The sequence below is a fragment of the Dicentrarchus labrax genome, unplaced genomic scaffold, assembly GCF_905237075.1.
Source record: "Dicentrarchus labrax unplaced genomic scaffold, dlabrax2021, whole genome shotgun sequence".
Taxonomy (NCBI): Eukaryota; Metazoa; Chordata; class Actinopteri; family Moronidae; genus Dicentrarchus; species Dicentrarchus labrax.
Genome location: NW_026136701.1, coordinates 25,501,702 through 25,516,701, shown reverse-complemented (window position 1 = coordinate 25,516,701; position 15,000 = coordinate 25,501,702). Strand labels below are relative to the sequence as shown.

Sequence of the window (15,000 nt, the reverse complement as noted above, 5' to 3'; positions counted from 1 at the left end):
TCCCCACAATGTGTCCCCACAATGCGACTGTGTCCCCGCAATGCGACCACGTCCCCACAATGTGTCCCCACAATGCGACTGTGTCCCCACACGAGTAACAAATGTTCAGCTGCATTCACAAACACACACTCAGTTCAATCAGTGACGCTACAGACTGCGTTACAACATTTTATTGACATTCTTGAGTTTAATTACATAAAAGTACATTTTGCTAATGCAGTTTGGTTCTGACCCGCCAACTTATTTTTAAATGAAGTTCAAAGGATTTCTCACTTTCAGACAACTGCATGGAAGCCACCATGATACAACCTGAAGGTAAATGAAAAACATTAATGATTTTTATCAGTTTACTTAATATTTAAAAAGGTCATAATTAGTGAAGCCAGAACTGTTACTTAGAGATTGGAACATTTCTTTGTTTTATACAGTTATCACATGTGAGCTAGAAATGAACTGCAGCCACTACAAAGTCCTCTTAGGCACTGATAAACACATATTTCTAGTATCTTCAGAGTTATGCTAATACAAGGCATTACATGATTAATTCAAGAGGATACATTATACATTGCTGTGTGTCTTTATTATAAAAAACAATGTATTTTAATGTACATGGCATGTTTAAGAAACAGTTCAGTCATATTTTATCTTTGTTCGGTGAATCCACGACTGATGCTTGACACAGCAGACTGCCCTACGTAGGTGCATCCTTAAATAATAACTAAGGTGTAAATCGCCATCTCATAACATTTTACTTTCAGTGCATGAAAACTAAACTTAATTTTAAGTCTAATTTTGAATCTTCTGACATGGTCTTCATGGGCTCACTTCGTAGCCAACACTGGACCAGAGACTGGCTGGGTAACAACTATCTTAAAATTAAATGTTCTTGCCTCTAATTGCACTCAATTTATAGAAATAATTTATCTCTAATGTGTAGGTGCATATATATAGCTTTGTATGGGTAGGTGTACATTTACTGTACGTATCTTTACTGTGTGGATTTTGGTATTTCTAATTGAATCTGTGTGTGTGAGCTTTTGTTTGTTTATGTGTGTATTTGTGTTAATGAAAACAAGATGGTTCATCTCAAGAGGTTTATCCTTCTAAAACATGTGTATAATAATAGCTACAGGTGTAGGTTGGATTTTTAGTTCATGATGGTCACATGGTGTCTCCTTACCCACCGTCGCCGAAATGTATAGCCTAACCTCTTAATGCAGAGCTTTAAATCTCCTTTCACATTCATCAATTAGTTTGAAAAAAGTCTCTAAGGAGGCCAGAGGTCCTCAGATTTGATTATCTGTGTAAGTATGCAGAAATAAATTGCTCACTGTTGCTTTAAAATGTTGCTATTTATCACTTGACTTGATAATAAAGCCAGAAAAATGATGCTCTCCTGAGGCTGAAACTCCTTTTTCACTGTGAGTTTTTTGCAGTTGCTTTGCAGGAATGTAACTCTTAAGCCTGAACCTGTTTTTGTTTGGAGATATTTTCTGAGAAACATCCACTGAACGCTAATGCCGAACCAGCCAGGAAACTACGAGTCTGACGACTGACAACAACGACCGTTGTCATGTTTGACGTATAAAAATCTAAATTTAGTTTGATTAGCTAGAGGATGATCCGAATGTAAAGTTATGTTTCTCTATGCACTTCTGTGAGCTGTGAAATACAGGGGCCTGAAGCACTGGAAGTAAAATGTTTAAATGTTTATAAATATTATGAGATTTTTCCATGCATAGTATTTTGAGACCTGCTAAATGTTGTAATAAAATAAAAGTCCTTCAACTACATAAATGTTTCAGGAAAAAAACACATAAAAAATAAAAAATAAAATAATAAAACATAAAAAAGGTTTCAATCGTCATAGTCAACTATCCAACCAGTAGTATAATTTTGAGCATTAAAGGTGTTTTCATTGCCGAGTGATTGTAATTCGATTTGATGTTTGATTCGATTCTGGGTAATGTAGTTGGATGAATCAATTCAACAGCAAAGTGAGTGTTAGGCGTGTTGTGAGCTGTCTACATTGTGTATTAAACTAAATGCAGTCAGTCAGTCATATATAACAGGAAGTGTCTCCGCTTGTTTGACCCAAAATAACACCACAGGTCACTGGTGAAATATGCATTTTGCTGCAGTTAAACTGATATTTTCAGTGCAGTTTGTATTCAGGCTTGGATTACAATCAGATCAAACATTTTATATAAATGTTTTTACATATGCGTTTTTTATTTCTTATTTTCTTGTTCTTAGATAGGTAACTTTTGTAAAAAAATTTGCTGAAACTTTCACTCTTTCCTGACAGTAGAAGATGAGAGAGATAATCTATGAATACATCAGGTTCCTCTGGCTCATTCTAGCGCCCCTAAAAACAACCAATCAGAGCGAGGAAGAGAGAGAAAGATATGAAGACGCTTTGGGTTGGAGGCTTGAAGATTGTTGAGTCTCATTTTGAAAGAGGGTCCACAAATAAACAAATAAACACCTAAAAATGGCCTTATTTGCATAAAACTAAGAACTCTTTAACATGCTGCTTGAAAATGTTAAACTGATCTCACCGATAAAGAAGTTGCTTTGAAAAGACAAATGTAACCACAGCAAGTTGAATAAAACCAGAAGTAAGACCTTACACCTTAAACCATCACTGACCTTTTATGCCGGGATCAGACTACACACAGCTCAATGTGACAAAGACTAAGGAGCTCATAGTGGATCTGAGGAGGGCAAAAACACCTGTGACCCCTGTTTCCATCCAGGGGGTCCCTGTGGACACTGTAGAGGAGTTTATGGGGGTGTACTTTAATAATAAGCTGGACTGGACTAGAAACACTGAGGCTGTCTACAAAAAGGGCCAAAGCCGACTCTTTTTCCTAAGGAGGCTGAGGTCCTTTAACATCTGCCAGACGATGCTGAGGATGTTCTATGAGTCTGTTGTGGCCAGTACGATCTTCTTCGCTGTCACATGCTGGGGCAGTGGGCTGAGGGTCGCTGACAACAACAGACTAAACAAACTGATCAGGAGGGCCGGTGATGTCGTAGGGGAGGAGCTGGACACCCTGACGGCCGTGGCAGAGAGGAGGATGCTGTCCAGGCTTCAGTCCATCTTGGACAATGTCTCTCACCCTCTCTACGACACACTGGCCCAGCAGAGGAGCACCTTCAGCAGAAGACTCCTCACACCCAGATCCACTACAGAGCGCCACAGGAAATCATTCCTGCCTGTGGTCATCAATTTCTATAACGCCCCCCAGAGAGTCAGCACCCCCCCTGTAATTCTGACTCAAAACGTAGACAATTATTCTTTTGCACTTTTGCACATTAATACTGTACATTTGATCTTGTATATATATATATAGTTATATATATATATTGATATTTTTTGTGCTGAATGTTGTACATATATATATGTTGTTTGTATAATATGTTGTTTGTATATCTGGAGTGTTGTTACGAAAATAATTTCCCCCTGGGATTATTAAAGTATTTCTGATTCTGATTCTGATTCTGATACACAATGTTTTTGTGTTTCATTACGGTCACATTAGGCGATCAAAGGATCATAAATTATTGCCGTTACTTGATTGAGACGTTGCAGACTAAAGGTTGGAGTCCAACTGATCGTAGCTTCTTGTCCTTCTCAACTTCCATGATATAAATGTTAAGGTGATCAGGCACACTAAATGTTCCATTCTGTATGCCTTGAAGCAGCAACAATTATTTTCAACGAATTTGGAAAATAGGAGGACATTATGAGGCCCAGTTCCAGTTTTGCAAACCCACCACGAACCACAAACCTTTAAAAGAAAACAGAGTTTTACAAACAATATTGTTTCATTGATTATATTTGAATGAATGTAACTGTAGCTGCACTCCTGCATGGGCACAGACATTGTACAATAGCCCCCTCCAGTGGTCAGGAATCAATGTACAGTTTGAGGAGGACAATATCTTAACGATAAAAAGTTTAATAAGAAGGTGGTTAACATTCTTTTAAAATTCTATGTAGATATTATGAGTAGAATAATTGGAACAGGTGGAGGAGGCAACTACTGCGAAACACCTCCTAAAACCAGATATAAAAACCATCTTACTGGGATACAGGTTATATTTGTAATACTGTCAGACAAGATACACTTATTGAATTTGCTTCCAGACCTGAAATACAGAATTAAAATCAGGTTAATTGCATACAAATAGATAATACAGTATTTACAATACAGAATATGAGTATAGTAAGTATTAAAAATATATGTAATATATCTTTTTTTATTTATTAAAGAGCTAGATAAAGAAAGATGTGTAGTGTCTGTGGATGGAGAGGATAATGTCAGTCAGAGACTTTGGGGGTGCCAGACTTTGTTAATGAGGCCAGCTGCAGGCAGAAACTATGACTTTTGGACGGACACAGTGAAAAAGGAAACCTGAAAATGAGAAAGATTTGTTATTGTGAATGTTAATTTTTATTAACATGTTCTGTCCTCTGATTGATTTCTCTCCAGCTGTCAGCATCAGTCACACTTACAGTCATTCCAGTGGAGGGCGATATCGAACAATGTCTGTGCAGGAGTGAAGTTTTATGTGTTACACATATCTCATAAAAAGTCAGTGTTTATCCAATCTTTAACGTTGTATGAGATTTGAACAGAACAGATTTTGGATTCTGATTAACAGCAGAGAGTTTTGCTTTATTTGACATTATGAAGCAGAGGACATTAAAGCACACATGAGATGTTAAAGATGACACAATGTCTACAAAGTCAATGACACATTTCAACTGTGGTCCCTGACGTAAAGACAGTGGGTGTCCACAAAGTGACGTAGTGACCTCAAACACAACAAACCAACACGTTTAATGTGTAAATTATTAAAATCAAGTATGGGATCAGTCTATAGCCTGAGAGGTCACAGGTCATAACAGTAGGCAACCAGGTCCAGTTCTAGAGTCAGCTAGTATTCTGGGTCCCTGGGATTCTTGTTTATGCCATAGCTGCTGTGATGAGGGTTATTATGAGTTCACCCTATCCTGCAAAAGTGGTTTGAGATTCTCAAATTCTGGTCAGACTTTGTTTATGAAATGAGAAAAGATAAAATAGATATCCAAATCCACAAAATCCATTAGCATTATTATGTGGAGCTCCTAAAAGGATAAAAAGATCAAATATTAAAATCTTAATTTTTTTAATCCAATTTTTATTTAATAAAATGCTCATTCAGTAACTGTTATTACAAATAAAGCCCAATGAGTAAACCAAAAACTAGAATGTGAACATTACTAAAGTCACAACAGCTGACGCAAGGTAAAAAGGCAAAAATCTCATCCAACAAATAAACGACGCACCATTCGTTTAATATACTCATATATCAGTTTTAATGGATTGCTGCTCTCTGCTTCTTCTCTAGCCCACTTTTCCTGCTCTTTTTTCAGCCTTACTCTTTCCTTTTCCCTTTCCTTCTCACGATTGTCAATTGGCTTATTCTCCCTCTCCCTGTCAGCCTTCACTTCTCTCAGTTGTTCCTCATACTTTTCCTTTAGTTTCTTCTCCAGTTCTTCCCATTCTTTGTGCATTTCCTCTTCTTTCTCTTTCAGGATTCGTTGTTTCTCCTCTTCAATCGCTTTCTCTGCTGCTTGGAACATTTCAGTGGTGTAATGGCTTCCTCCGTTCTTCTCTGTTATATCTCTGACCTGAGAACGATCCTCCAGGTCGCTATCAAAGACGTGGTACTGGCCGTTACATTTGGCCACAAGTTCCTGCAGCTCTTCACTTTCCTCCAAGAACTCTTCAACCGATTCCTCTTCGAGCAGATGTGGGGTCCAGGAGAAGCATAAGAAATGCTCTGGACAATATCTTTAACTGTTTTCTCTTCATCAGTTCTGGTGTCAAACAGACCTTGAGTGTCGATGACAAAAACCTTTTGTCCATCCACCTCACCACGGGCCTTAGCACAGTGGACAGTCAAAGATTTAGGGGAGAACTTTGATTCAAAGCTCTGATTTCCCAGAATGGTGTTTCCTGTGGCGCTCTTCCCAACTCCAGTCTTCCCCACCAACACAATCCTGATCTCCTCATTGTTGTATCTGGTCGGTTCTGATGGGACCCCTGAAAATCAACAAGGCCAAATATCCTGAGCTCTGATGTCAAAACCTACAATAAAACCAAATGTTTTGTTGTAAGTTAGTATTACTGTATTTAGATTCCAGTAATATTTTCCCAGAAGAATCTACAGTAACATACTGTACACAGCCTATACAGTAAGAAACACTTGAGACTAACCCTGCACAAGAACTTCCCTGAACAATGACAATAATCTTTATAGACACAAACTCTGAATGATATTAATAAAGCATGACTCGTTAATTATCAGCTTTATTTCATGATCACCTTACTAACATATTCTACTCAATACAAGCTACTCAACATTTACTCATCATCTTGTACATTTATTAATATTAACACCAGTGAGGTTTGCTTTCTTTGACATTATGAAGGAGAGGACATTAAAGCACACACAGGATGTTAAAGATGACACAATGTCCACAAAGTCAAAGACGTATTTCAACTGTAAAAAGTAAACTGTGTATTCTATGTATAAAGGTTCCCTCTACCGTACACAACTGTTTATGAGATTCTCAAGGGCTCTGTTATTAATATAAATTGGACACTTCTGTTTATAAAATGAGAAAAGATAAAACAGATATCCAAATCCACAAAATTCAAAATCAGTATTATAGAATATAATAACACGCTCCTCAAACGATAGGATAGAAAATTCAAATGCAAAAATCTAAACCAACGGTAATCTTTATGTAATTAAATGTTCATTAAGTAACTGTTATTATCAAAAACCTGGCACAATGAGGAAACCAAAAACTGGAATGTGAATGTTAATAAAGTCACAGCAGCCAGTTCATCTGCTGCAGTCCTTCATCACAAAGTCAAAAAGTCATCCAAAAAATAACTTTTTTAGAAACTTAAAAAACCTCACGAATGGATTACTGCTCTCTGCTTCCTCTCTGGCCCACCTTTCCTGATGTTCTTTCAATTTTTTCCCCCTCTCTTCCATTTCTCTCTCGCGATCTGCCAGTAACCTTTTCTCCCTTTCAATGTCAGCCTTTGCTTCACTCATTTGTTGCTCGTACTTTTCCTTTATTGTCTTCTCCAGTTCCTCCCGCTGTTTGCGCATTTCCTTTTCTTTCTCTTTCAGGATTCGTTGTTTCTCCTCTTCAATCGCTTTCTCTGCCTTCTGGAACATTTCATTGGTGTAATGGCTTCCTCCGTTCTTCTCTGTTATATCTCTGATCTTGTTGAGCAGCTCTCTGACCTGAGAACGATCCTCCAGTTCGTTATTGAAGACGTGGTACTGGCCGTTACATTTGGCCACAAGTTCCTGCAGGTCTTTGCTTTTCGCCAAGAACTCCTCAATCGGTTTCCCTTTGAGCAGGTCACCATGGGTAAAGAGAACCATGCTGTATTTGTCTGCTTCCTCTCCAAAGATATCTTTAATCTTCTGCACAGTCTTCTTTTCTTCCTCTGTGAATCTGCCCAGTCTGATGACGACCAGGAAGATGTGGGGTCCAGGAGAAGCATAAGAAATGCTCTGGGCAATATCTTTAGCTGTTTTCTCTTCATCAATCCTGGTGTCAAACAGACCTGGAGTGTCGATAACAGCAACCTTTTGTCCATCCACCTCACCACGGGCCTTAGCACAGTGGACAGTCAAAGATTCAGGGGAAAACTCTGATTTAAAGCTCTGATTTCCCAGAATGGTGTTTCCTGTCGCGCTCTTCCCAACTCCAGTCTTCCCCACCATCACAATCCTGATCTCCTCATTGTTGTATCTGGTCAGTTCTGATGGGACCCCTGAAAATCAACAAATAAGGGAAGATCCTGAGCTCTGATGTCAAAACAAAATGTTTTGTTGTAAGTTAGTATTGCTGTATTTAGATTCCAGTAATATTTTCCCAGAAGAATCTACAGTAACATACTGTACACAGCCTATACAGTAAGAAACAGTTGAGACTACGTAATACTGTGCAAACACTTACAGTGAGATGAGGGGGAAGAATCCAGCGGGTATCCAGTACATCCCGTGGATGAGAGCTGGCTGCGGCCTTGGCAGGATGGTGCAGCGGGTTGGTGATCCTGGAGACAGAGAAAACAGGAGGAAACCTTACAACCAACAGGCAGGCAAACACACTACAACTAGACTGACAGTGAAAAACAAAGTAGCTTAAAGAAAAGAACAAACCGTGAGGGGTGGGCTACCGTGACCCTGCGTGGACCGGCTCTCAGTGCTGTGTTCAGAGGAGTGGGGATTTCCTGATGGCGGGCTGGTCAGCTGATTACTGATGACGAGCAGGAGAGCAGTGAAAGCCAGAGCCAGGAGCCAGCCTGAGGAAGGGAGCCCACACACACACACACACACACACACACACACACAAGGAGGGAAACAAACAGACTTGTCACACCTCTGTGTGTATAATGCAGACAGTGTACAGACAGGTCTTTGGAAAATGCTTCTTGTTCAGTTCAAGCTGCTGCCTTTACAACTTGATGTTGGTTCATTTCTATATATTCAATTTTATTTGTATAGCGCCAATTCATAACAGAAGTTATCTCAGGACACTTTTCAAATAGAGCAGGTCTAGACCGAACTCTTTAAAACATTATTTACAGAGACCCAACAGTACCACCATGAGCAAGCACTTGGAGACAAGGGCAAGGAAACACTGCCTGTTAAAAGGCAGAAACCTAGGACAGATCCTCCGGCTCTAGGTGGGTGGTCGACCAGTTGGGGTGAGAGAGAGAGAGAGAGAGAGAGAGAGAGAGAGCGAGAGAGAGAGAGAGAGAGAGAGAGAGAGAGAGAGACAGACAGACAGACAGACAGACAGACAGACAGACAGACAGACGCACAGCAACAACAGTATTAGCAATGGCAATCTAGCAGGACCATGGCAGGAGGCTCCACCAGGATCGATAAGAACCAGGAGCTTGGTAACTGAAGGCTCTGGCTCCTGTTCTACTTTTAGAGACTATAGGAACCACAAGTAGCCCAGCATTCAGAGAACGTAGTGTTCTAGTGGGGTAATAGGGTACTATGAGCTCTTTAAGATATGAAGGGGCCTGACCATGAAGAGCTTTATAGGTGAGGAGGAGGATTTTAAATTCTATTCTACATTTTACAGGGAGCCAGTGCAGAGAAGCTAGTACAGGAGAGATGTGATCTCTTTTTCTAGTTCCTGTCAGTACTTGTGCTGCAGCGTTCTGAATTAATTGGAGCGTTTTAATGGACTTATTGGGGCAACCTGATAATAAAGAGTTTCAGTAATCCAGCCTTGAAGTAACAAATGCACGGATTAGTTTTTCTGCATCTGTCTGTGATAGGATGTGTCTAATGTTTGTAATATTACGTAATTGAAAGAAGGCAGTCCTAGAGGTTTGCTTTATGTGGGAGTTAAATGATAAATCCTGATCAAAGATAACTCCAAGATTCCTGACAGTGGTGCTAGAGGCCAAGTTAATGCCATCTAGAGGTTAGATCCCGAGTTACCCCCGTATAGGTGGTACTGGACCAGCTCTCCGTTATAAAGAGTCCGAGCCTCTCTCCTATGCGTATTACCCTATTAGGTTAAAAAAGGCTATTTAAGCTGGTGGCGAGGAGACACGTCTAACTTCTAACTGCCTTCGTCCGAACGCGGGGGTGGATTCATTTAGGCTAACATACTCCTCGTGGGACAACCAGGTCTCAGTAAGACAAAGTAAATCAATATCATAATCTGATATTAATTCATTCACTAAAACAGCTTTAGAGGACAGAGACCTGATATTTAACAGTCCACATTTCATTCTCTTATTTTGTGCTACTGAGGAGTTGGTTTTAATTTTTATTAGATTTTTATGTTGAACTCCTCTTGTTTTTATTTCTTTAAATAATTTAGGTGGTCGGGGGACAGACACAGTCTCTATGGGGTTTTGGGTGGGTGTTCTAAAGAAAGAGCAGAGAAGTGTGTAAGACAGCAGCTCTGCTTCCTGGTCCCAACTCTGGACTGTCAGGTTTTAGAGATAAACTTCGCCATATTCCTAGATAAGAGAGCCGCTCCATCCAAAGTGGATGCTGTCTCTCCTAATCAGACCAGGTTTCCCCAAAAAGGCTTCCAGTTATCAATGAAGCCCACATGTATTAGAAACATGAAGGGGTTGGTGGTGACCTGTGGGCTTCAGTGTTTTAGTTTTCATTCGCTCAGTCACCCAGACTCCCTGTCTTCCCGGCTGTTCGGATCTACCGGGGGATCTACCGGAGGATCTACCGGGGGATCTACCGGGGGAACTACCGGGGGAACTACCGGGGGATCTACAGATCTAACAGAAGCTACCTTCGGTCGGACCGCACCGGCTGCTGGGGGCTGGCTAACTATAGCGGGTAAAGATATCTTCGTGGTGCGGTACCGTTCCTCTAACTCACTGAGCCTCCAGCGCAGTAAATAAACTACATTTAATACAGGAACCATTATCACTAAAGGAGGCAGAGGAATAACTGAACATCTGACACACTGAGCAGGACAGAGGAGAGGAAGAGGAAGAGGAAGAGGGAAGCCATAGCTAACTGCTAATGTTAATGAAACTAGTGTGTATGAAAAAACTTTGAAAGTAGTGAAAAGTCCCTAAAAGAAGGAGAAACTCCGAGTGCTTAGGTAGAACTAGTCTACGTTTAAATGTTAAGCGGGTAAATAACCGCAGTAACGAGTAAAACTAATGTATATTTAGAGTTCACTGACAGAGCTACAGCACCAAACAGTGTACACAGAGCAGGAAGTGAACCGGGAACGAGTCAGACATCAGTTCTCTTACAGGGTCCAAACTAATCAGCAGTCTAATGCAACAGTCCTGAGATCAATCCTCCTTTCACAAAGGTTAGAAAGGTTAGAAACTGTTTCAGATGTGTTGATCTGATTGCATGCCATCTTGGTTGGTGGTGCTGTTTAACTGTATTACAGTTTCTATTATTTTGCAACATTTTTTTTTTTGATGGATCAAAGTAAGCCTTTAAAGAGGAACAATACACCAAAACTATTAAATGCTATATTTCAGTGTTTAGAATCTGTGTCGTTGCCATTATGCAATAATACTGAGACGGCATTGCAGTTGCATTAAACGTTGCGTCTTTTTTCTAAGTTGCGCTTACAATTTAGTGAGAAACATGGGGTTGTCATTCACTGAAGATCTTTGTCATTTTCAGTGGGAGGCAGGTCACTCTTTACAGAAGTTTTACAACAGTTAACAATTGCATTGGAAAGAGGAATATTGAATATATAATGTGGTTACAACCGTAAGTGCCCACCCCATTCATATGAATGAGTGTAGGGTAAATATCAGGAACACCTCTCTGTATAATTCAGACAGAGTGAGAGTGGCAGTGTATCTCCCAAGCTCCCAAAACATGCTGGAGATAATATTCTGTTCTTCCACTAGAGCACTTCCCCCTTTACAACAGTTGAATTTAGGCTATGACATGCTGTCCACCCATAAACACATATTCGGATACATATTGTATGCAACACTATAAATAGGGTTTAATAACTCACCGTGTTTGTCATATTTGCTGGTCATAACTGGATTATGAAGTGAAGAGCTGGTCTGCTGCTGAGCTGAAGAAGAGAAATCTGTCTGCAACAACGCTTCCTTATATAAGCCAACCCTGTCCTCCCCCTCCCACCAGCATTTACAGGAAACTCCAACCGTTATTGTAAAAGGAAGAATTTTACTTTCAGTTTCAGTTTCGTTTTTCATCAAACGAGCTTTGGGGGACTTTGGGGACTTTTGTGTAAGCACACAGACACCCAGCTATCCAAAACAACTCCCATCCTTTGATTCATGACAGGCATTCCTGAAATATCATTATTAATGTGTGTTTGACACCAGCACTGAAGAAAAGAAAACTACTCTAGATATCGTCCAGTGCATTTCTTATGCTTCTCCTGCATCCCACATCTGGTCATCATCAAACTGGGCAGATACACAGAGGTATACACAAAGTAATGCCATATTTACTTCAGAACTATTTAAAACCATTGTTGACTTTGTGATGAAGGACTGCAGCAGATGAACTGGCTGCTGTGACTTTATTAACATTCACATTACAGTTTTTGGTTTCCTCATTGTGCCAGGTTTGTGATAATAACAGTTACTTAATGAACATTTAATTACATAAGAACTGAAGATTTGTGCTTTTGATCTTTTATCCTATCCTGTAAGGAGTGTGCTGTTGTGCTCCATGTCGTAATACTGGACTTTGGATTTTGTGGATTAAGTATCTAACTCTGATCATAAGTGTCAGACTTAGATTGACACAATAATAATAACACAATATTCATAACAGAGCCCTTGAGTATCTCACAGACAGTTGTGTAGAGAAGGGGGAACTCATGTCTACCAGCCTACAGCTAGAGTTGCTGATTTGTGCTTGCAGAGGTTGGATGTCACAATGAGTTTCTGTTCCTTTGTGAACATTGTATCATCTTCAACATCCTGTGTGTGCTTTAATGTCCTCTGCTTCATAATGTCAAATAAAGTAAACCTCACTTGTATTTATATTAATAAATGTACAAGATGATCAGTAAAGAGTTCGGTCTAGACCTGCTCTATTTGAAAAGTGTCCTGAGATAACTTCTGTTATGAATTGGCGCTATACAAATAAAATTGAATTGAATTGAATTAAATGTTGAGTAGATTGTACTGAGTAAGGTGATCATGAAATAAAGCTGATAATTAACGAGTCGTGCTTTCTTAATATCATTCATTGATCATAGGTAAAGATATAGTTACTCTAGATGGCATTACCTTGGCCTCTAGCACCACTGTCAGGAAGATTGAAGTTATCTTTGATCAGGATTTGTCATTTAATTCCCACATAAAGCAAACCTCTAGGACTGCCTTCTTTCATTTATGTAATATTACAAAAATTAGACACATCCTGTCACAGACAGATGCAGAAAAACTAACCCATGCATTTGTTACTTCTAAACTGGATTACTGCAACTCCTTAAGATGTACTGCATTGGCTCCCTGTAAAATGTAGAATAGAATTTAAAATCCTCCTCCTCACCTATAAAGCTCTTCATGGTCAGGCCCCTTCATATCTTAAAGGGCTCATAGTACCCTATTACCCCTCTAGAACACTACGTTCTCTGAATGCTGGGCTACTTGTGGTTCCTATAGTCTCTAAAAGTAGAACAGGAGCCAGAGCCTTCAGTTACCAAGCTCCTCTCCTGTGGAACCAGCTTCCAGTTGTGGTTCTGGAGGCAGACACCCTCACCACATTCAAGAGTAGGCTTAAGACATTCCTCTTTGATAAAGCTTATAGTTAGGGCTGGATCAGGTGAGTCCTGAACCATCCCTTAGTTATGCTGCTATAGGCCTAGACTATCGGGGGATTTCCCATGGTGCACTGAGCTCCTCTCTTCCTCTCTCTTTCTGCACTCATTCACGTTCCATTAATGCATGTTACTAACTCCACTTCTTCCCCGGAGTTCTTGTGCTTTCTCGTCTCACAGGTTCTCATGGATCCTGGTGGAGCCTCCTGCCATGGTCCTGCTTGACTGCCATTGCTAATATCACTGATATTATTATTATTACTACAGTTACTATTATTACTAATAATTTTGCTCATTGTCCCCCATCGTTTTTGTCGTCTTCATCATCATCTCCTTCATGTTCATCATCATCATCATCAGTCACTTCTATTAGTGTAGTTGTTGCTACTGTTGTTGCTGTGCACCTCTATCTGTCTGTCTGTCTGTCTGTCTGTCTGTCTGTCTGTCTCTCTCTCTCTCTCTCTCTCTCTCTCTCTCTCTCTCTCTCTCTCTCTCTCTCTCACACCAACTGGCCGAGGCAGACAACCACCCACTTGGAGTCGGGGTCTGTCCTAGGTTTCTGCCTCTTAAAAGGCAGTTCTTCCTTGCCGCTGTCGCCAAGTGCTTGCTCATGGTGGTACTGTTGGGTCTCTGTAAATAATGTTATAAAGAGTTCGGTCTAGACCTGCTCTATTTGAAAAGTGTCCTGACATAACTTTTTGTTATGAATTGGTGCTATACAAATAAAACTGAATTGAATTTAATCTATTAATTATAACATCATGGTTTCACATAAAAGAAACTGTGACTTTTGGACTGTTCCTGGATGTTATTTTATTGTATCTGTGTGTTAGTATGTTTGTTTGTTTGCAGCATTAAAAGATTAGTGTGTAACATTCAGTGGCATCTAGCAGTGAAGGTTGCAGTTTGAGGGAAAAGCCCCCTGCTGCCAGGGCAGGTAACCAACCCTTGCCTTAGTCTCACCTGGATCTTGACATGTGCAACACACAGCTACCAGTCCTCAGCATGTCTGGCATATAGGATATGAGGATATTTACTAAGTTCTCCTTCATAGCATTTATCTTGTGTCTCATTATGGGAGAAAATACTGATTCGCGGATTGCCAGACATGCTGAGGCCTGGTAGCTGTGTGTTGCACATGTCAAGATCCAGGTGAGACTAAGGCAAGGGTTGGTTACCTGCCCTGGCAGCAGGGGGCGTTTATAAAATGAGAAAAGATAAAACAGATATCAAAATCCATTAAATTCAAAATCAGTATTATGGTATGGAATATAATAACATTATCAAATGCTCATTAAGTAACTGTTATTATCACAAACCTGGCACAATGAGGAAACCAAAAACTGTAATGTGAATGTTAATAAAGTCACAGCAGCCAGTTCATCTGCTGCAGTCCTTCATCACAAAGTCAAAAAGTCATTTAAAATAAAATAAAAAATAGTACACCACTTGTTTTATAAACTCAAGTATCATCTGTAATGGACTACTGTTCTCTGCTTCCCGTCTGGCCCGACTTTCCTGCTCTTCTTTTAGTTTTTTTATTTCCTCTTCTTTTTCTCTTTCGCAATCTCTACCTTCAGCTCATCAGCAGACCAGCTCTTCACTCTATAATCAAGCTATGACCAGCA

General features: G+C 40.0%; 1 protein-coding gene across 3 annotated transcripts; it reads right to left on the bottom strand.

Moving 5' to 3' along the window:
- Positions 1-5,596: 5,596 nt before the first annotated feature.
- On the bottom strand, positions 5,597-11,701 carry LOC127365306 (GTPase IMAP family member 4-like). Of its 3 annotated transcripts, none has more exons than XM_051403302.1 (5): positions 11,585-11,701; positions 8,251-8,393; positions 8,048-8,144; positions 7,142-7,862; positions 5,597-6,101 (listed from the first exon to the last, which is right to left on the bottom strand). In XM_051403302.1, exons 1-5 carry the CDS (start codon positions 11,607-11,609, stop codon positions 6,068-6,070), a joined length of 1,020 nt encoding a protein of 339 aa, XP_051259262.1. In that variant the 5' UTR covers positions 11,610-11,701; the 3' UTR covers positions 5,597-6,067. The 3 variants fall into 3 exon arrangements, with proteins under 3 accessions (XP_051259262.1, XP_051259265.1, XP_051259253.1); XM_051403305.1 differs by having other exon boundaries at positions 5,963-6,146; XM_051403293.1 differs by lacking the exon at positions 5,597-6,101 and having other exon boundaries at positions 6,353-7,862.
- Positions 11,702-15,000: the final 3,299 nt, after the last annotated feature.

What these genes read in the sequence shown, in the direction of transcription:
- LOC127365306 (XM_051403293.1), bottom strand. Translation starts at nt 11,609, where the DNA reads ATGACCAGCAAATATGACAAACACG. An exon ending in CAGCAAATATGACAAACACG is followed by an intron (nt 8,394 to 11,584) that starts GTGAGTTATTAA and finishes TCCCTTCCTCAG; the next exon opens with GCTGGCTCCTGGCTCTGGCT. An exon ending in TTCTTCCCCCTCATCTCACT is followed by an intron (nt 7,863 to 8,047) that starts GTAAGTGTTTGC and finishes GTTGATTTTCAG; the next exon opens with GGGTCCCATCAGAACTGACC.